The sequence below is a fragment of the Callionymus lyra genome, chromosome 1 (genome assembly GCF_982586985.1).
Source record: "Callionymus lyra chromosome 1, fCalLyr1.hap1.1, whole genome shotgun sequence".
NCBI lineage: Eukaryota > Metazoa > Chordata > Actinopteri > Syngnathiformes > Callionymidae > Callionymus > Callionymus lyra.
In genome coordinates this window covers 42748373-42767735 of record NC_141818.1, presented here as the reverse complement: position 1 = coordinate 42767735, position 19363 = coordinate 42748373, and the positions used below count along the sequence as shown (strand labels likewise).

At 42.4% G+C, this 19363-nt stretch overlaps 2 protein-coding genes across 2 annotated transcripts; one reads left to right on the top strand and one right to left on the bottom strand.

Annotated features, from left to right (window-relative positions):
* Positions 1-181: 181 nt before the first annotated feature.
* On the top strand, positions 182-11528 carry slx4 (SLX4 structure-specific endonuclease subunit homolog (S. cerevisiae)). Its single transcript, XM_087784470.1, has 13 exons — positions 182-342; positions 546-1088; positions 2124-2316; positions 3182-3394; positions 3469-3665; positions 4263-4564; positions 5614-5988; positions 6052-6198; positions 6649-6818; positions 7716-9250; positions 9313-9406; positions 9620-9910; positions 11080-11528. The coding sequence occupies exons 2-13, from the start codon at positions 635-637 to the stop codon at positions 11426-11428; spliced, it is 4320 nt and encodes a 1439-aa protein (XP_087640596.1). The 5' UTR covers positions 182-342; positions 546-634; the 3' UTR covers positions 11429-11528.
* Positions 11529-15703: 4175 nt separating this feature from the next.
* On the bottom strand, positions 15704-19017 carry mcrip2 (MAPK regulated corepressor interacting protein 2). The gene is made up of 5 exons (XM_087784457.1): positions 18629-19017; positions 18401-18470; positions 16879-17015; positions 16730-16807; positions 15704-15984 (listed from the first exon to the last, which is right to left on the bottom strand). The coding sequence occupies exons 1-5, from the start codon at positions 18678-18680 to the stop codon at positions 15914-15916; spliced, it is 408 nt and encodes a 135-aa protein (XP_087640583.1). The 5' UTR covers positions 18681-19017; the 3' UTR covers positions 15704-15913.
* Between the last annotated feature and the right edge of the window lie 346 nt (positions 19018-19363).

Sequence of the window (19363 nt, the reverse complement as noted above, 5' to 3'; positions counted from 1 at the left end):
AACAATATGTTCACTTGTGGTATAAGTTATTAATTAAAATAAAAAAAATCGATTTATTGAACGTCATAAGTAAAAACTCGATGTTCAACAATAATAATGCAAAAACATTTTCCCTAAAAAAAAACGTTTGTCACGTGATCACCACAGTCTCCGGTGGCGAGTCATGTGACCGGAAGTTGAATTCAGCGCGGTCAAACGTATTGGATTTTGAAAAGAAAAGGGCAGCTCTATATTTTCATAAACTGTTAATTTCCGAATGATTTATGAAACAGCAAAGCGATACCATTAAAAAAACAAAACATGGACGTTGACGTGCACGATAACACGCACCTACAAACACCGGTAAGAGTGTGTTAGCATGTTAGCTATATCAATTTGTAAACATTTACGTTTATAATCCCAAATATTCACGCTTAACTGTACTTTATATACTATAGTTATGTATTGTATTGTCATAAACGTTAATGTTTGACAATAAACCATATTTTGTGTAGATTTAGGATGATGATGGAATGAGCGTTTAACATGCTATTTTGTACTTAAAGGTGAAGTTATGGTGACGTCATCAACGTGTGCCCGTCATGAAGGATGATACCTGAGACTGGCTGACATAAGATAAGAACGAGACCCAAACATGGACGATTCAGATCAAGATTTCGTGGTACTCTTAAAACGCGTCCGGAAGAAACCAGAATGCAGCAAAACAAGCAAAAGGAAGGAAAACACGGAACAGAGTCAGGCGACTGTTGGAGAGAAGAGGAGGAAAACCAACAAAACCATTGGAGCCCAGAAGGCGAAGGGTCAACCAGGAACGGCCCCCGTGGAGGTCAGTAGAAGAACTGGACCCGAGTCAGGCGTTGCTGGTCCATCGGTGTCCACAGAACCTTCAGGGATGGGCCTGAACTCGGTGGATGGATGTTGTGCTAAAGACAAGGTGCTCAGTAGAATGCAGCAGTTCAAGAGAGACGTCCCTCAGAAGATGACGCACCATCAACCCAGACAGACCAGAGACGTCCCTCAGAAGATGACCCACCATCAACCCAGACAGACCAGAGATGTGGAGCCTCCGTTTCCACAACCATCGGAAGGTGAGAAGGATTTAAAAACATTCCAAACCTTCTATAAAACAAACGGTGTTGATCAGGCCTGAACGATTTGAAATTAGGTTTGTTGTTATTTATGTTATTATTAATTTGCAACTCAGTATTCACTTTATTTCTATAATATGTTGGTAGAACGAACATATCACACCTTCATATGTACTTTCATATTGTAATGAATTGAATGTTACTGTAATTAATGTTAATACAATATTGTTGTTCAACATTTAAACCTTAGATTTTAATAAATATATAACACAACACTGCACAACACACCTGGAATATAACAAATCACTTTAAATATCACACTTATAAGAGTGAGTAGTACTCTAATCAGAAAATAAATGACTCATCAAGGTTATTTAATTAAAAACATATTATGGTTAACTAGTGTTTTTAACTCTCCACGGTACTCTGTTGAATGTATACTAATATTTTACTTGTACAACTTTTTGTTAATATTTAAAATTAATATTTTTCAACACATTTAATCTTTTATTTCAAACTTCCCCGACAACTGAAGAATAAAGAAAATCGATCAAACCACTAAACCTGTGGACGTCCAGTTAAATCACAGGAAATGATGGACATAAAAGTTCAGTATGTAAACCAGGGATGTCGACATTAACTATTTTCAATTAAAAAAATTGTGGTCGAGGGTTGAAACTGTCGCTGTGAAGCTTCTTTATCCACTAGAGGGTTCTGTCTCCATTCAAACCCTGTAATCCCATCACAGCAAAGCCCTTCCAGTAGTTATCATCAGACAGGAATGTGTTATTCTTGTAGACATTAAAAGGTACTAAATTTTAGCCAACATAACCGATGGATCACAGAACTTCCTTTACCATATTTTCTGGACTATAAGGTGCACTTAAAATCCTTGAATTAGTGGGACTTGTAAGCCTTCTGCTTTAATTTTGTTTTTACTCACTGACATTGAACTGATTTGCTACACGACGCTCAAAAACATGTCAGAATGCTGGTGATCTATGAAGCTGTAAACCGTTGGTTTCTCTACCGTAGACGCCGTAGAATCCTGCCAGGTGAGCGCTGACAGCGACGAGGCTCTGGCCCTGCACCTGCAGCAGGAGCTGGACCGGGAGGCGTCCGTGGTCCTGACTGTCGACCTGGAGGACGGAGGCGTCTTCTTCTGCCAGATCTGTCAGAGGGACGTCTCGCACATGACGCCCGAGGGTCGGACGCAGCACATAAACAGGTTTTTTTTATTTATAGTTTGATGAAACTCTCTCACACCAGGGGCCAAAATCTGCAGTTGAATCTTCAGCAGGAAGTTTATGGAAGTATTTCAGCGCTATCAGGAAATTAAAAGGTTGAATTTAACGTTGAATTTTATTGTTGAAATGTGATAATTATCTATTATTTTATTTAGGCATTATATTTCTAAATAATTTATTCAAACATTTGTTGTTTGTTCATTGAAGGTTTGAAGCTCGGTGCTCTGTTGGTAAAAACATTTTTATAGTGAATTTAAAAGACTCTGTATTATAAACATAAACATTTAATTAACATCATTCATGTTAGAATTATTGGAATAAGGATTTTAAACTCCGTGTGATTTTATTTTTTATATTAATTTTGAAAAAGTTCAATTGTTTTAATCAATTGAATTGTATTATTATTATTATTATTTAATTGGATTTTTAAAATTATAGCTTGTGTCACTTTTATACATTTTTAAATTGGATTTAATAGGTTACGAATTTAAATATATTGAAATTAAAAAATGTTTTTATTTAATCATCATGAAAATACTCAACTTAAATTGTTAAATAACAGAAACAAATACAACTTTTCAATATAGAAATAATTGGATTAAATTCAAAAATATTCCCAAAACACATGTTTCTTATCCCTTGTGTTGTCCCAGGGTCAAAGGTCAACAACCTCCCTGGCTTCCATAAATACATATGCATGGTGGAGGTCGTTGACCTTTGACCCCGAGAAAACACAAGGATGAAGCATGAATTCGATGTTATTTTTCGTTCTGTAAGATTGTGGCCGAGAATCTTCTTATCTTATCTTAAACACCGTCGTCTCTACCAACGTCTTTGATCTCTCAGGTGTTTGGACGAGATGGAACGTCCCGCCTCCGATCCTCCACCGGCCGCCCCGGGCCTCCCCGACTGTCCCGTCTGTGGCCAGAGGTTCAGATCCCAGAAGAGCCGCTCGTCTCACCTGAAGCGTTGCTCGGCCGACATGGGCGTCGCCCCGGCCCTCCTGCTGCAGGCGCTGCAGAGGCAGCGCGAGGAGGCGCGGCGTGTTCCCCAGCCAGAGTGAGGATCCGTCGAGATGCGACCGAGGTCGTGGTGAAGGTTGCGGGTTTGACGCCTGGTTCTTCCTTGCTCAGGGAGCGTCAGACCGGAGGCACCAAGAGAAGAGCGGCGTTCGTGCTCCCGGCACAGAAGAAGAAGAAGAAGAAGGAGGCGGAGCCTCTGGACGAAGACACCATGGTGGCTCTGGCTCTGTCGTCATCGCTGCTGCAGCAGAGAGTCGAGCAGGAAACGCAAGAACAAGTCGCTTCAACCATGTGTCTCGTGGACGCAGGTGAGTCTGATCTTCATAAGTTTATCTTCATCGAATGATTGGATTTAACATCTCAAATGTTTTTATTTGTTTTATATTTCATTATAATTTTTTTAAACGATGTCATTTTCATATTGAAAGGTTGAATTTGTTGATTAATTATTTAAATCAAGGGTTTATTTACATATAACTTGATATTATAATTCACATAACTGAAATAAACATTTTTTAAATTCAATTTTTTTTTTTAATTCTTCAGTGCACTTTTTTTTTTTTTGTAGGGAATTTTTTTTGGTTTTCTTATTGAATAATTATTTTTGGAATAATTTAAGTAAATCATTTGTATATATATTTATTTTAATAAAAATCCAATAATTCAAAAGTAAATGTTCAGATGAAATTGGTGTTGTCTGGATTTTTGCATTGAATTAAAAAGCTACCAATTAAAAATATAAGTTAAATATAAATAAAGAACAAAAATAAAACTTTCAAAGGAGAAGTTATTGAATTAAATGTTATACAATTTAATTCTTAAAAGAAGAGAACATTTAAATGTTCTGACGACACTGATGCTCGTATATTTAAGTCGTCTATGAACTGAACTCGTCGCACCTTCAGCAGGAAAGCGTGGAAAGAAGAAGAAGAAGAAGAAAGGAACCGTCGCTCGTCCTCCTCCACTGCTCCTGGTCCAGGACGCAGCAGAGGCTCTCAGGAAGCTGCAGGAGCGAGTCTCTGCTCTTCTTCTGCGACACCAGGAACCTTCTCCCCCTCAGACCCCCACACTCTGCCCCAGCAGCCTGTCGGCCTGGTCCGGCAGCGCCCCCCTCTGGCAGAGAAGCGCATTACTCACAGACGCAGCCGTCTCTGAGTTCTATTCTTCCGAACTTCAGGAGTTTATTCAGCCTTGGAAACTTCCACAGGTGAGAAAAAATATATATTCAGAAAAACTTCATACCTTACATCTAGTATTTTTCATGGTCAAAGAGAAGTTGAATATTATATTGAGGTATTTTGCACTGCAACTACTTCTTTCTTTTTCTTTCTCTTATTTGTTACATTTCTTTCTCTTACTATCTTTTTTTTTTCTTCTTTCTTTTACTTATTTGTCTTATTTTCTTCTTTAGTTCTCTTTCTATTTTTTACGTTATTTTAATTTTAATATTTTTATTCTATCTTTTTCTTTCTTTCCTTGTCTTGTTTACTTCTACTTGTCTTCCTTTTCTTCTTTCTTTTCTAATCTAGTCCTTAATCATTTTTGTCTTCTTTTTCATTTTTTTTCCTTTTATTTGTCTTATTTTTATTTATTTCATTGTGGTCTTTCATTTTCTTTTTTTAGTCTTTGTCTGTTGTACTACTACTTTTCTTCCTTCTTATTTTTTCCTTTTCTTCTTCTTTGTGTTATTTTTTTTAATTTCTTTGTCTTTCTATCTTTTTATTTTTCTTCTTTCTTTCTCTTTCTTTCTTTTTCTTTTTTCTTTTACTTATTTGTCTTATTTATTCATCTTTCTTTTTATTTTTTTATCTTCTTGTTTTCTTCTTTTTATTTCTTTACACTTCTTTTTTGTCTTTGTCTGGTTTACTACTTCTTGTCTTCTCCTTCTTTCTTTTTATTTTTTTTCTAATCAAATCCTTTTTTTATTTTTGTTTTCTTTTTCCCTTTACTTTTCTTTTTTTAATTTATTTTATTGTCGTCTTTCATTTTCTTCTTTTTAGTCTTTGTCTTTTGTACTACTACTTTTCTTCCTTCTTATTTTTTCTCTTTTTCTTCTTTGTCTTCGTTGTCTTTGTCCTCTTATTTTTCTTTCGTTCTCTTTCTATCTTTTTATTATTCCTCGATGCCTTTCTTCTTTTTGTTTTATTTTTTCCTCTTCTCTTCCTTCTTCTTTTCTTGCATCCGTGACACACACTTGGATGAACGAATGAACGAGGGATGAATAAAGGATTTTATTTGAAACTGGTTCTGTTGCAGACAGAAGTTTCCTCAGATACTGACCTCAAACCAAGTCTTCCTCCGGCGAGTGAATCCACTCCCGTCACTAAAGCAACATGGCCTCTGCCCGGGTCTCAGGCCTCCTGCTCCTCGGCTCCGTCCACGCCGGGAACCGAAGCGCTGCCACTGGGCAGCCAGAGCCTCCGAGACCTGATGGATCTGGCTGAAGACGGCCTGACCTTCACCCAGTGTGGCTTCAGTGTTGAAGGTGTCACACATGCAGACACAAGTTCTCAGGCGTCGACGCACCTGCAGCCTGGAGACTCCAAGCATCGAGTCAGTGGGTTTTTACCTGAACCAGAACCGTGTTCATCGGGTCGAGCAGCAGGAAGTACAGAAGACGGTCATCGTCCAGTAGGTTCACTGTGACCTTGAACATTTATAGTTTTATTTTTGACTGACTTTTTTTTCCTGTAGGGGGCGCTGTCGAGGCTGTCACGTGACCTGAGCAGCATGGTCAACAATCCTCAGCTGAGCGACGTGCAGCTGCAGGTGGACAGTGGAGAAGTCTTCTTCGCTCACTCGTTCATGGTGTACACGCGCTGCCCCCTGCTGGCCCAGATGGTAACTGTTCATTTGCGGGTTTAAATAAAACTTCCAGGTCCTCCATGAAGACAAATTTACTAAATTCAATATTTCTTCTGTACTTGTTTGGTAAAACTAGTTTACCAACACTTTAAATAGAATTTAAAAGACTACAAAATAAGTAATTAATTTATTTTAGAATTATTGGAACAAGAATATCAAACTCTGCATGTGAAAAATAAATAATATTTTGGAATAATATTATGGAACTGATTTACTTCCATGAGTTGACAATATAGAATAGAATGAATATAAATAAAAATTAAATGAAATGAACAAAAGAGTTGTACATTACATTTGCAATTATAAAAATATCTCAAGTGTTACAAGTTGTCAAGTAAACAAATGTATTCATAGAAACATGTGGCAGCTATCTTTAAACTGAGACGTGCAGATGATTGATCAGTTAACGGGTCGGTTTGATCTCAGGTGCATGAAGGTGCGTTCGGCGTGAAGGAGGAAGGAACGGCTGCAGCTCAGAGAGTGTTGGTCGCCGACGTCCCAGGAGAAGCCGTGTTGGCTCTGCTGCAGTTTCTCTACACGGCCAGAGTGTCCGTCACAGACGCGCTGCTTCCTCACGTCCTGGACCTGGCGTCAAGGTCAGTAAAACAAACTTCACTTCAACAAGGTCCTGAAGCTACGGTGGGACAGGTTCACAAACTCTAAAAATGTCTTGTACAAAATGACAAGTTCGTGTTTTGTGTTAAAGTTTCATGAATTTAACACGCAGTACAAAACAAGTTGTCAAAGCAAAATCACAATTTCCCGCAGAAAATTAACACGTTTTCAAAGCAAAATCACAATTTCCAGAAGAAAATTAACAAGTTTTCAAAGCAAAATCACAATTTCCCGCAGAAAATTAACACGTTTTCAAAGCAAAATCACAATTTCCCGCAGAAAATTAACACGTTTTCAAAGCAAAATCACAATTTCCCGCAGAAAATTAACACGTTTTCAAAGCAAAATCACAATTTCCCGCAGAAAATTAACAAGTTTTCAAAGCAAAATCACAATTTCCCGCAGAAAATTAACAAGTTTTCAAAGCAAAATCACAATTTCCCCCCAAAAATGTACAAACTATTGAACAAATCGACCTTCTCTGAAACAAATAAACAAACTCTATTCATTTGTTTACATTTTTGTACAAAACTATGATTTCCTGAAACAAAATTACCAACAGAGACTGGAGTCTATCCCAGCTTCATTGGGTGAGAGGCAGGGGACACCCTGGGCAGGACTGTCTCAGGACACACAACCATTCACACACACACTCATACCTACGGACAATTTCCCCAAGTTCTCAATCAACCTCTGTATGTTTTTGGACTGTGGGAGGAAACCGGAGTAAACCCCCGCAACAAACAAACTACACACAACAAACAATTAAATACAATTTAAGTTTCCTATAACACATTTACAAACTCTAAAGAAAGAAACAATTGAAAAAGCGTAAGTTTGTTTCACATTTCCCTTCATTCCTGCTTCTTGTTTCCTAGGTTTGACCTTCAAGAGTTGCAGCGTCTCTGTGAGACGAGCGACGCCGACGAAAACATCATCCCAGAGGAACCTGCCGACCACACCTCGGACCGGATCTTCATGGAGCTCGTTCAGTCCATGTGGAGGGACGAGGACGACCGGTCGGAAGATGGAGGGAGGGAAGATGGCGAAGGTCTGGCAGGAGAGGTGGACGAGGTGGCGACGGGCGAGGAGGAGCAGGTGGTGAACGAGGAGGAGCTGCAGGAGATCTACGAGTTCGCCGCCACTCAGAAGAAGAAAGACGACGACGTCACGGAGGACGAGAAGAACGTCTCCGAACCCCTGGATCGCTCGTACGACCGCCTGTTTTCAGAGTCCGACGGAGAACACCGAGAGGAGGGAGCGTTGGATTCTCGCACCCCTGAGAAGGAGTTCCACTCGTCCTCTAAAGCTCAGCTGCTCCAGTCGTCCAGCAGCGCGTTGGACGATCCTGCGCTCAGTCCTCGGACGTCAAACCTGCCCGTCGCCGGCGAGTCGCCTCCCGAGGTTCTCCAGGAGGAACCCAAGACGGAGGAGATCAAACGAGAAAGTCGAGGTCCTCGTCGGATTGGCTCACCTACGCCTCTCGCGAGGGAGGAGCCGGAGTTGATCGTCTTGTCAGATTCCGGCGACGACGTCGAGGCGGAGCTTCTCGATCCGCTCGGCTCCTCCTCGTCTCCGGCCCGGATCAGCCACGAACGGTCCCGTCCCCCGTCGTCCGGACCTCGTGACGCCGCCGAGGCGTCGTGCGGTCGACCGGAAGACTGCTCCCCCGAGGTGTCCTGGCTCGTCCCGTCCACGCCGCTGCAGCACCGACGAGGCTCCGGCGACGTGAGGAGGACGCAGCTGTTCCCCAGGTGTGACGCGTCCAGCAGCTCCACGGACCATGATGCCTCGCTTCCTCCTTCGTCGTCCCTCCAGCACACGCCGAGACACCAGCCGGAGAAGGTCTACAGCAGCACGCCGCTCAGTCTGGACCAACCCACGACACTTCCTGCCGCGTCCCCGCTCCTCGCCGCGAGTCCCGAGGAGATGGGGAGCTTCCACCTGGACCGCCTCTCTGAGGAGGCGTCTTCTGAGAAAGATCTTCATCTTCTGTCGCTGAAGTCCAGCTCGGACGGAGGAGAGAGGAGAAGCGGCGACGAGGAGAGCGAAGCCAGACGCTCGCCGCAGAACTTCTCCTTCATGGACGAGCCTCCGATGGCGTTCAACGACTCGTGGGGGCTGGACATGTGTTCGGACGCGCCACAGAACCCCGGCCGCTTCAGCCTGAGGCTGGACGACAGCGGCGACCGGGGTCAGAGTTCAAACCAACCTGCAGGGTCGTCGTCGCCGTTCAACCAGGAAGTTCAAGTCCACAGTCCAGAAGCAGGAAACACTGAGAGCCCGACGACCTCCAAACCCACGCCAGAGGTGGTCCACAGTCTCGTGGACTCTCGTCTGTGGGACAGCTGGGCGGAGGAGGCGGAGCCTGTCGCGGGCCCGGAGCAGCTCCCGGCTCGGCTCAGAACTCCAGGTACGAGAACTTCCAGCTGTGAACGTCCTCGGGTCTGATCTTCGTCTGCTCGTGTCTTCCAGTGGCGGCTCTTCAGAGGCGTCGCCTGGCGCCCGTCACGCCGATGCCTCACTTCTCCGACATGGACACGCCGGAGCTCAAGAACAAACTCAACCGGTGAGTCTCGGGGTCGAGTTTCTTGATTCTTACATTTGAGTGCCACTGCAAAGACACTGTTTCTTTAACCCAAACCCTCCCCGTGCACTGTTTATTGAAGCTTAGATATAAATTCTGTAAATGTAAATGAAATCTTTAAATTCTAATATTAAATGTATCATGAACTTCCACTGACCTGTGGAAACATCTTGATTTTTTTAATCTTCTTCTCAGGTTTGGTGTGCGAGCGTTACCGAAGCGTCAGATGGTCCTGAAGCTGAAGGAGATCCACCAGTACACGCACCAGCTGCTCAGCTCCGACTCCGACGACCAGCCTTCGCCCGTCTGCCCCGACGCCCGGACCGGGCCCACCCGGACCGGTTCGGTGGCCTCGGTCGGCGTCACGTTCAAAGAGCCCGGAGCACCGGCCGCCGCCGGCTCGCCCTTCAAGAGGAGAGAGTCGGAGAAGGAGGCGGAGTCTCTGTCCGTGTCTCAAGACTCCAACACCTCGTCCACGTCTGGAAGGTGAGTCGCCAGGAAGTCTTGGTGTCGAAGATGAAATGTTGGCGACGTATAAAGATAGAAGGATAATGATGCTGTTGTTCATGTAAACATGAGGAGCAGAGACTCGTATCCTCTCGTCCTCAGTCATTAATGTATCCTCTCGTCCTCAGTCATTAATATCCTCTCGTCCTCAGTCATCACTGTGTCCTCTCGTCCTCAGTCATCACTGTATCCTCTCGTCCTCAGTCATTAATGTATCCTCTCGTCCTCAGTCATCACTGTGTCCTCTCGTCCTCAGTCATCACTGTGTCCTCTCGTCCTCAGTAATCACTGTGTTCTCTCGTCCTCAGTCATCACTGTATCCTCTCGTCCTCAGTCATCACTGTATCCTCTCGTCCTCATTCATCACTGTATCCTCTTGTTCTCTGTCATCACTGTATCCTCTCGTCCTCAGTCATCACTGTGTTCTCTCGTCCTCATTCATCACTGTATCCTCTTGTTCTCTGTCATCACTGTATCCTCTCGTCCTCGGTCATCACTGTGTTCTCTCGTCCTCATTCATCACTGTATCCTCTCGTTCTCTGTCATCACTGTATCCTCTCGTCCTCAGTCATCACTGTATCCTCTCGTCCTCAGTCATTAATGTATCCTCTCGTTCTCAGTCATCACTGTGTCCTCTCGTCCTCAGTCATCACTGTGTCTTCTCGTCCTCAGTAATCACTGTGTTCTCTCGTCCTCAGTCATCACTGTATCCTCTCGTCCTCAGTCATCACTGTGTTCTCTCGTCCTCATTCATCACTGTATCCTCTCGTTCTCTGTCATCACTGTATCCTCTCGTCCTCAGTCATCACTGTATCCTCTCGTCCTCAGTCATTAATGTATCCTCTCGTTCTCAGTCATCACTGTGTCCTCTCGTCCTCAGTCATCACTGTGTCTTCTCGTCCTCAGTAATCACTGTGTTCTCTCGTCCTCAGTCATCACTGTATCCTCTCGTCCTCAGTCATCACTGTGTTCTCTCGTCCTCATTCATCACTGTATCCTCTCGTTCTCTGTCATCACTGTATCCTCTCGTCCTCAGTCATCACTGTATCCTCTCGTCCTCATTCATCACTGTATCCTCTCGTCCCCAGTCGTCACTGTATCCTCTCGTCCCCAGTCATCACTGTATCCTCTCCACTTTCTCTCTGCAGGTCAAACCCAGAGTTATGTTCTTCCTCCGACTCCGACAGCGACGCTGGCGTCTCGGCATCTCAGGCGCCGTCGCGTCTGCAGGATCGTCTTCAGGCCGTTCGCTCCTTCATCCTGTCCGACCCGGAGCTGCACAGCCGGGTCCTGCAGTACCAGCCTCTGGTTCTGTTCGACCTGAAGCAGCGGCTGAAAGACGCCGGCGTGCGTCTCGGAGCCGCTAAGCTCATGGACTTCCTGGACTCTCAGTGCATCACCTTCACCAGCGCCAGGCCCGGCCAGCCGGCGCCGACCCGCAGGCGGGTCAAGAAGAACAAGGTCACCGGGAAACGACCCGCGAGTATAAAAGACTGAGTTTCATGAATCAAGGTCGTTGTTTGGAAAACTTGAATGTTTTAAGTTTTATTGATGTGTTCGATCGTTTACAGTGAAAATAAACATGAAGATTGAAGAAGATTCTTCGTCTGAGACTCGAGGTGAGTTTGTTTGAAGCTACACTTGTTACTGTAGTGGTCGAGGGTTTTTCTGCAAGAACTATAGAAACAAAAGTGTTTTTCTGTGAAAACAATAGAAACAAAAGTGTTTTTCTGCAAAAATAATAGAAACAAAAGTGTTTTTCTGCAAAAATAATAGAAACAAAAGTGTTTTTCTGCAAAAACAATAGAAACAAAAGTGTTTTTCTGCAAAAATAATAGAAACAAAAGTGTTTTTCTGCAAGAACTATAGAAACAAAAGTGTTTTTCTGTGAAAACAATAGAAACAAAAGTGTTTTTCTGCAAAAATAATAGAAACAAAAGTGTTTTTCTGCAAAAATAATAGAAACAAAAGTGTTTTTCTGCAAAAACAATAGAAACAAAAGTGTTTTTCTGCAAAAACTATAGAAACAAAAGTGTTTTTTCTGCAAAAATAATAGAAACAAAAGTGTTTTTCTGCAAAAATAATAGAAACAAAAGTGAGTTTCTGTGAAAACAATAGAAACAAAAGTGTTTTTCTGCAAAAATAATAGAAACAAATGTGTTTTTCTGCAAAAATAATAGAAACAAAAGTGTTTTTCTGCAAAAACAATAGAAAACAAAGTGTTTTTCTGAAAAAATAATAGAAACACAAGTGTTTTTCTGTGAAAACAATAGAAACAAAAGTGTTTTTCTGTGAAAACAATAGAAACAAAAGTTTTTCTGTGAAAACAAACATTTTTTCAATTAGAACAAAATGTTTTTTCAATCAAAACAAAAGTTTTTTTTTAATCAAAACAACCTTTTTTTCAATCAGAACAACCGGTTCAATGATTTCAATAAAAAAAAGATATTCAAATAAAATGTGATTTCAATCAAAACTATTTTTTTTAAATCAAAATTATTATTTTTTTCAATTAAGTCATTTGCTTCAGTAAAATGTATTCAAAACAAACTTCCATCGACAACAAAAGAATGAAATGAAGAAAAAAAGTTGTAAATCAAAAACAAAAGTTGCTTAAATCAATAATGATAACAAATATTTCAATTAATGTTTCACTTCAGTGAAGAAAAAAACATTTAAGGCACAAACGTCCAAACATTGCATGTTGATCTTATTTTTTTAAATGATTAAAAAACGTGTTTTTTGTTGAAGTTTGTGTTTGACCGACATTATACATAACCCTGGTTCTAAGACTTTTTTTTAATTAAAGAAGGTTTCGGTGCAAATAATGGATTTTTTTTGTCAATAAACTTTAAGTCTGATGCCACAGTGTTGATATTCACCGGCAGATGGCGGTGTTTCTTACGTCACTTCCGGAACTGTTGCGAGTTTAAAACACTTTTATACTTTTACTGAAATCTGTCGATTCTGATTCTCACGAGCGCTGCCAGGTTTCTATGGCAACCACGCAGTTTATAGCGTAGATCAAATGTTTAAGTACATTTTTCAAAAATCAACTTTAAAAGCTTTATGTGTTTTATTGACGGATTTATATGTATTTATATTATAAACATGTTGGTAAAAATATTTCATTCTCTTTTAAATCTACGATCTATAAGCTGCTTGTGTTTGAATGTTGAGTGGCGCCACCAAGCGGCGTACGGTGGAAACTACAGGTATGATTATGAAATACATCGAGTTGAAAAAAGACGGTTTTGTTGAAAAACTTCAAAGATGCTGAATGACGAGCAGGTTTTTCACCACGAGTGAGTTTGTGTCGCGTTGATGCTGCGATTCATGTCGCGAGTGAGTTCGTGTCGCGTTGATGTTGCGATTCATATCGCGAGTGAGTTCGTGTCGCGTTGATGCTGCGATTCATGTCGCGAGTGAGTTTGTGTCGCGTTGATGCTGCGATTCATGTCGTGAGTGAGTTCGTGTCGCGTTGATGCTGCGATTCATGTCGCGAGTGAGTTCGTGTCGCGTTGATGCTGCGATTCATGTCGCGAGTGAGTTCGTGTCGCGTTGATGCTGCGATTCATGTCGCGAGTGAGTTCGTCTCGCGTTGATGCTGCAATTCATGTCGCGAGTGAGTTCGTGTCGCGTTGATGCTGCGATTCATGTCGCGAGTGAGTTCGTGACGCGTTGATGCTGCGATTCATGTCGCGAGTGAGTTCGTGTCGCGTTGATGCTGCGATTCATGTCGCGAGTGAGTTCGTGTCGCGTTGATGCTGCGATTCATGTCGCGAGTGAGTTCGTGTCGCGTTGATGCTGCGATTCATGTCGTGAGTGAGTTCGTGTCGCGTTGATGCTGCGATTCATGTCGCGAGTGAGTTCGTGTCGCGTTGATGCTGCGATTCATGTCGCGAGTGAGTTCGTGTCGCGTTGATGTTGCGATTCATGTCGCGAGTGAGTTCGTGTCGCTTTGATGCTGCGATTCATGTCGCGAGTGAGTTCGTGTCGCGTTGATGCTGCGATTCATGTCGCGAGTGAGTTCGTGTCGCGTTGATGCTGCGATTCATGTCGCGAGTGAGTTCGTGTCGCGTTGATGTTGCGATTCATGTCGCGAGTGAGTTCGTGTCGCTTTGATGCTGCGATTCATGTCGCGAGTGAGTTCGTGTCGCGTTGATGCTGCGATTTATGTCGCGAGTGAGTTCGTGTCGCGTTGATGCTGCGATTCATGTCGCGAGTGAGTTCGTGTCGCGTTGATGCTGCGATTCATGTCGCGAGTGAGTTCGTGTCGCGTTGATGCTGCGATTCATGTCGCGAGTGAGTTCGTGTCGCGTTGATGTTGCGATTCATGTCGCGAGTGAGTTCGTGTCGCTTTGATGCTGCGATTCATGTCGCGAGTGAGTTCGTGTCGCGTTGATGCTGCGATTCATGTCGCGAGTGAGTTCGTGTCGCGTTGATGCTGCGATTCATGTCGCGAGTGAGTTCGTGTCGCGTTGATGCTGCGATTCATGTCGCGAGTGAGTTCGTGTCGCGTTGATGCTGCGATTCATGTCGCGAGTGAGTTCGTGTCGCGTTGATGCTGCGATTCATGTCGCGAGTGAGTTCGTGTCGCGTTGATGCTGCGATTCATGTCGCGAGTGAGTTCGTGTCGCGTTGATGTTGCGATTCATGTCGCGAGTGAGTTCGTGTCGCGTTGATGCTGCGATTCATGTCGCGAGTGAGTTCGTGTCGCGTTGATGCTGCGATTCATGTCGCGAGTGAGTTCGTGTCGCGTTGATGTTGCGATTCATGTCGCGAGTGAGTTCGTGTCGCGTTGATGCTGCGATTCATGTCGCGAGTGAGTTCGTGTCGCGTTGATGCTGCGATTCATGTCGCGAGTGAGTTCGTGTCGCGTTGATGCTGCGATTCATGTCGCGAGTGAGTTCGTGTCGCGTTGATGCTGCGATTCATGTCGCGAGTGAGTTCGTGTCGCGTTGATGCTGCGATTCATGTCGCGAGTGAGTTCGTGTCGCGTTGATGCTGCGATTCATGTCGCGAGTGAGTTCGTGTCGCGTTGATGCTGCGATTCATGTCGCGAGTGAGTTCGTGTCGCGTTGATGCTGCGATTCATGTCGCGAGTGAGTTCGTGTCGCGTTGATGCTGCGATTCATGTCGCGAGTGAGTTCGTGTCGCGTTGATGCTGCGATTCATGTCGCGAGTGAGTTCGTGTCGCGTTGATGCTGCGATTCATGTCGCGAGTGAGTTCGTGTCGCGTTGATGCTGCGATTCATGTCGCGAGTGAGTTCGTGTCGCGTTGATGCTGCGATTCATGTCGCGAGTGAGTTCGTGTCGCGTTGATGCTGCGATTCATGTCGCGAGTGAGTTCGTGTCGCGTTGATGCTGCGATTCATGTCGCGAGTGAGTTCGTGTCGCGTTGATGCTGCGATTCATGTCGCGAGTGAGTTCGTGTCGCGTTGATGCTGCGATTCATGTCGCGAGTGAGTTCGTGTCGCGTTGATGCTGCGATTCATGTCGCGAGTGAGTTCGTGTCGCGTTGATGCTGCGATTCATGTCGCGAGTGAGTTCGTGTCGCGTTGATGCTGCGATTCATGTCGTGAGTGAGTTCGTGTCGCGTTGATGCTGCGATTCATGTCGCGAGTGAGTTCGTGTCGCGTTGATGCTGCGATTCATGTCGCGAGTGAGTTCGTGTCGCTTTGATGCTGCGATTCATGTCGCGAGTGAGTTCGTGTCGCGTTGATGCTGCGATTTATGTCGCGAGTGTCGCACAAAAACACACACTTTTAGAAAAAAAGGCCATTTTTACTTCAGAAGAAAAAACATCTAAAGTCAGTGGAACGAGAGAAAAGTCAACTTTCTTTCTTCTCGTGGCGACGCCACATGTCGAGGGAGTCGATCATCGAGCGCCGGGCGTGACCTCGACCCCGACCTCTGACCCCTGAGACCCTCCTCTGTGCCGCAGCTGAAGGCGTTTTCCTGCCGCGAGCGGCGGCGCCGTCACGACAGGCCGGCGATGTTGGCCAGGAAGCGTTTGGCCCACCACTCGTCCAGGTCCATCGGAACGAAGTCTAGACATGAGCAACAGATCCAGAGTCAGAAGTACATCAGCGTCAGGATGTTGAAGGAGTTTGACAAAATATTTTAACTTTTTGAAACAATTCAATAGTTTCTATATTTTAAGGTTGAACTTTCTTTATTTTAATGATTTAATTAAAATATATAAAAACATGTAAAATACAGTCGCCAGACATTACTAACAGAGTCCCGAGCTACGTCATCACATGATGGTCTCTGCTCCACATGATTGGCTGACAGATCCGACAGCTCGATGCTCTGTTGGTCTTGTCTGGTTTAAACTAGTACAAATAATAAAAATGAATCATTTTAGAACATTTACTTTTGAATTATTGGAATATTTTTTAATGTATTTTATTCTAATTAAGTATATTTGTCACTTTGTTCTCATTTATTTTATTTGTATTTATTTTATTTATATTATTACATTCTTTTCATTCCTGTGTTGTGTTTACAATTTATTTATTTATGACAAAACAAGGTTTTGTTTCTGAAATGTAAAATAAAAACATAAACACATAAAATTCGATTTCTTTTTAATTATTTAGACAAAAAAAATCAACCTTTCAATTTAGGAAAATAAATAAATAAAAAAAAGTTATGAATTAAAAAATACTGAATTTAGAAAAGTTACTTTTTAATAAAAAAAATATTTTAAAAATCGATTTTTGTATACAATATATTAAAAGGAAAAACAACCATGAAATATCTAGATAATAAAAAAGTGGTTAAACTTACTCTTCGTGACGCCGCCGTGAGTTTTCTCCGCGTAACGAACCGTCGTCTGACTGGACTCTCGCTCCACTTCCTGCCAGGCTGCACACGCGTGTCACGTTCAAACGTGTCCCCTCGCTCACGGTCTTAACGTTCATGTGTTCGAGTCTCACCTTCGTGCACGAAGCGCACGTTCTCCTCGTGCGCTGGTGTGAATCCCTCGCCGGCGCCGCTGCTCTCGGGCCTGACGCCGGCGTGGTAGCGTTTCCCGTTGAGGCGGTTGAACACGATCTTGGGAGAAGAAGAAGAGCTGCGGAGACGACATGATGTTGGTGGGAGGAAATCGGAGCAAATACAAGGTTCTAGAAAACCATAACAAAACTATATTTGATCATTTTTTATTGGTTTAATAAGAACTTAAATGAAAACAAATCTAATCTTGATTCAAGCAAATATTTTTCAGGTTTTTTTATTTTTAAAAATCGCAATAGTTTTATTTCTTAACGTCCGCGATGCGTTCAATGACGCGTTAACTTTTAATATAAAACTTAAACATGTTGAGTTTGAATTTCTAAGAATAAACTTTAACTGATCGGAACAAAAATTCGTAGCAGCATCGATTTGTTTATGTTTATAGACGTTTTACTGGTTAGCTTTTATGTTGCTAACGATGCTAACTATTCTGCTAGCATTAGATGCTAGTGTTGTTAATTTTCTTTTGTTCAGCAAAGATATAGTTATAGATATTTATGTACAATACATATGTATATAGATCTATATGAATATATAGATCTATATTAATATATAAATAAATATTTATTAAAGCATTAGCGACAGCATCAGTGACGCAAAGAGCTACACAAATATGTAATGCTAACTGTTAGCATTATTAAAAGAACTGTGAAAAAAAGAACTAAAATATTCTTAGAATGAATAAAATAAAAAAAAATAATTAGTAAATAAACCAACTGTCATCAAAGTAATTCGATTAAAAACAATATAATACAATATATTATAATGTTACGTCTAATAATAAACATTTGACGTTAAAAAGAAAAGTAAAGATGAAATAGTCGTCGATTGTCAACCTTGGTAAGAAATTCAAGTTAAAACATTCATTAATTTAATTAAATGAATTAATGAATGTGTTTAAAACGTGTCATTATTTGTACAAAATAAACGTTAAACAACATTACAGTTGAAAAAAGAGAAGGAAAAAGTTTTTGTTTAGTTTAATGGAATAAAAAACTAATAAATGTACTCACACAAAAGTATTTAAATGAAAAAGTACATATACATGCAGTGAATAAAACGTTTGCAGTAAAAAAAATTATTACATAAAAGAAATATAAGTAAAAAATATAATATTGATGAAAAAAGGTAAAAACTCCTTAAACAATAATAAATCTAAAATAACAAGAATCACTTGATTTTCAACTTTTCTTTCCCTGAATTTCAGTCAATATTTGAAAAAAACTTTCTGGAGTTTTTGAATTAAAACCTGAACTTTTGACACAAAAAAAGTTTTAAGTGACAAATAACTTTATTCATAAATATATTTAAATACGTGAAAAACATTTAAATACATCTTTTGTCATAATAATGAAACTTGTCATCATTGCCTGATGGACCGTGAACGCATCACCACAGGTAAGTCCTGCACACACACACACACACACGCACGCACACTCTTACCTTGACGTGATCCAGGACGTGGGTCGGAACTTGGGTTCGGCGAACTTGCTCTCGACCTGCTGCGTGGGACCTTCGTGGAGACAATATCGTGACGTCACCAAAACATGTGTCGTCACGGAGGTGATGCGGTGTTGCATCATCACGTGTGTGTGTGTGTGTGTGTGTGTGTGTGTGTGTGTGTGTGTGTGTGTGTGTGTGTGTGTGTGTGTGTGTGTGTGTCACACTCACCTGTCCTGCGTTGTGTAACCAGTTTGCTGGGACCTCTGCTGATTGTGTACATTATTGTGTGGGATTCGAACCAACAACCTGTCACGTGCGTCTTTCAAATTCCGTCGAGAAAAAGAAATCAAAGAAACGTCGCCACGTCCGTGTCAGCTGACCCTGGACCCGTCCCTCCTCGGTCCAGACCCTGACACTGACCCTGACTCTGACCCCCGCAGGATCTTGTAGGTCATCCAAGGAGAAAAACAGCGCTCGTGCCCGTGGCGTCTGTCGCGCGCGCTGCAGCTCCTGACGCCCGGAAACACCGACTGTGACCCGGACACGCGACTCTGACCCGCCGATGGTTCGGTTCCGACTGACCAGATACAAGGACACCGCCGTGACGTCACATCAGCGCCGACAACACGCTGCTCCAAAGTCAAGGCGGTCGTAGCGAACACAGCCGTTTCCGGCGAAGACTTTCAAATTAAGATGCTTGTTACGAAATGTATTTATTTCTATTTCTCTGAGAAACGAAACAAATACATATTTTTTAAAACGAGAGTTATGTCCAAGTTCTTCTTATTCTGTCACGTGTTTTCCCCCCGATTTTCTGTTGTCACACGGTGTTTTATTTTGGTTTTTAAAAAAACAACAATGATTAAAAAGTTATGTAAAAACATACTATTAAATAATTTGTTGCAATAATTAAATTAAATTAATTAATTAAATGTTGTTATTACACACAAAATAAAGTGTATA

What these genes read in the sequence shown, in the direction of transcription:
- slx4 (XM_087784470.1), top strand. Translation starts at nt 635, where the DNA reads ATGGACGATTCAGATCAAGATTTCGTGGTACTCTTAAAACGCGTCCGG. An exon ending in CGGACGCAGCACATAAACAG is followed by an intron (nt 2,317 to 3,181) that starts GTTTTTTTTATT and finishes TTGATCTCTCAG; the next exon opens with GTGTTTGGACGAGATGGAAC. An exon ending in AGCCTTGGAAACTTCCACAG is followed by an intron (nt 4,565 to 5,613) that starts GTGAGAAAAAAT and finishes GTTCTGTTGCAG; the next exon opens with ACAGAAGTTTCCTCAGATAC.
- mcrip2 (XM_087784457.1), bottom strand. Translation starts at nt 18,680, where the DNA reads ATGTACACAATCAGCAGAGGTCCCAGCAAACTGGTTACACAACGCAGG. An exon ending in ACGTCCTGGATCACGTCAAG is followed by an intron (nt 17,016 to 18,400) that starts GTAAGAGTGTGC and finishes TCGTCTCCGCAG; the next exon opens with CTCTTCTTCTTCTCCCAAGA. An exon ending in TCACGGCGGCGTCACGAAGA is followed by an intron (nt 15,985 to 16,729) that starts GTAAGTTTAACC and finishes GCTCATGTCTAG; the next exon opens with ACTTCGTTCCGATGGACCTG.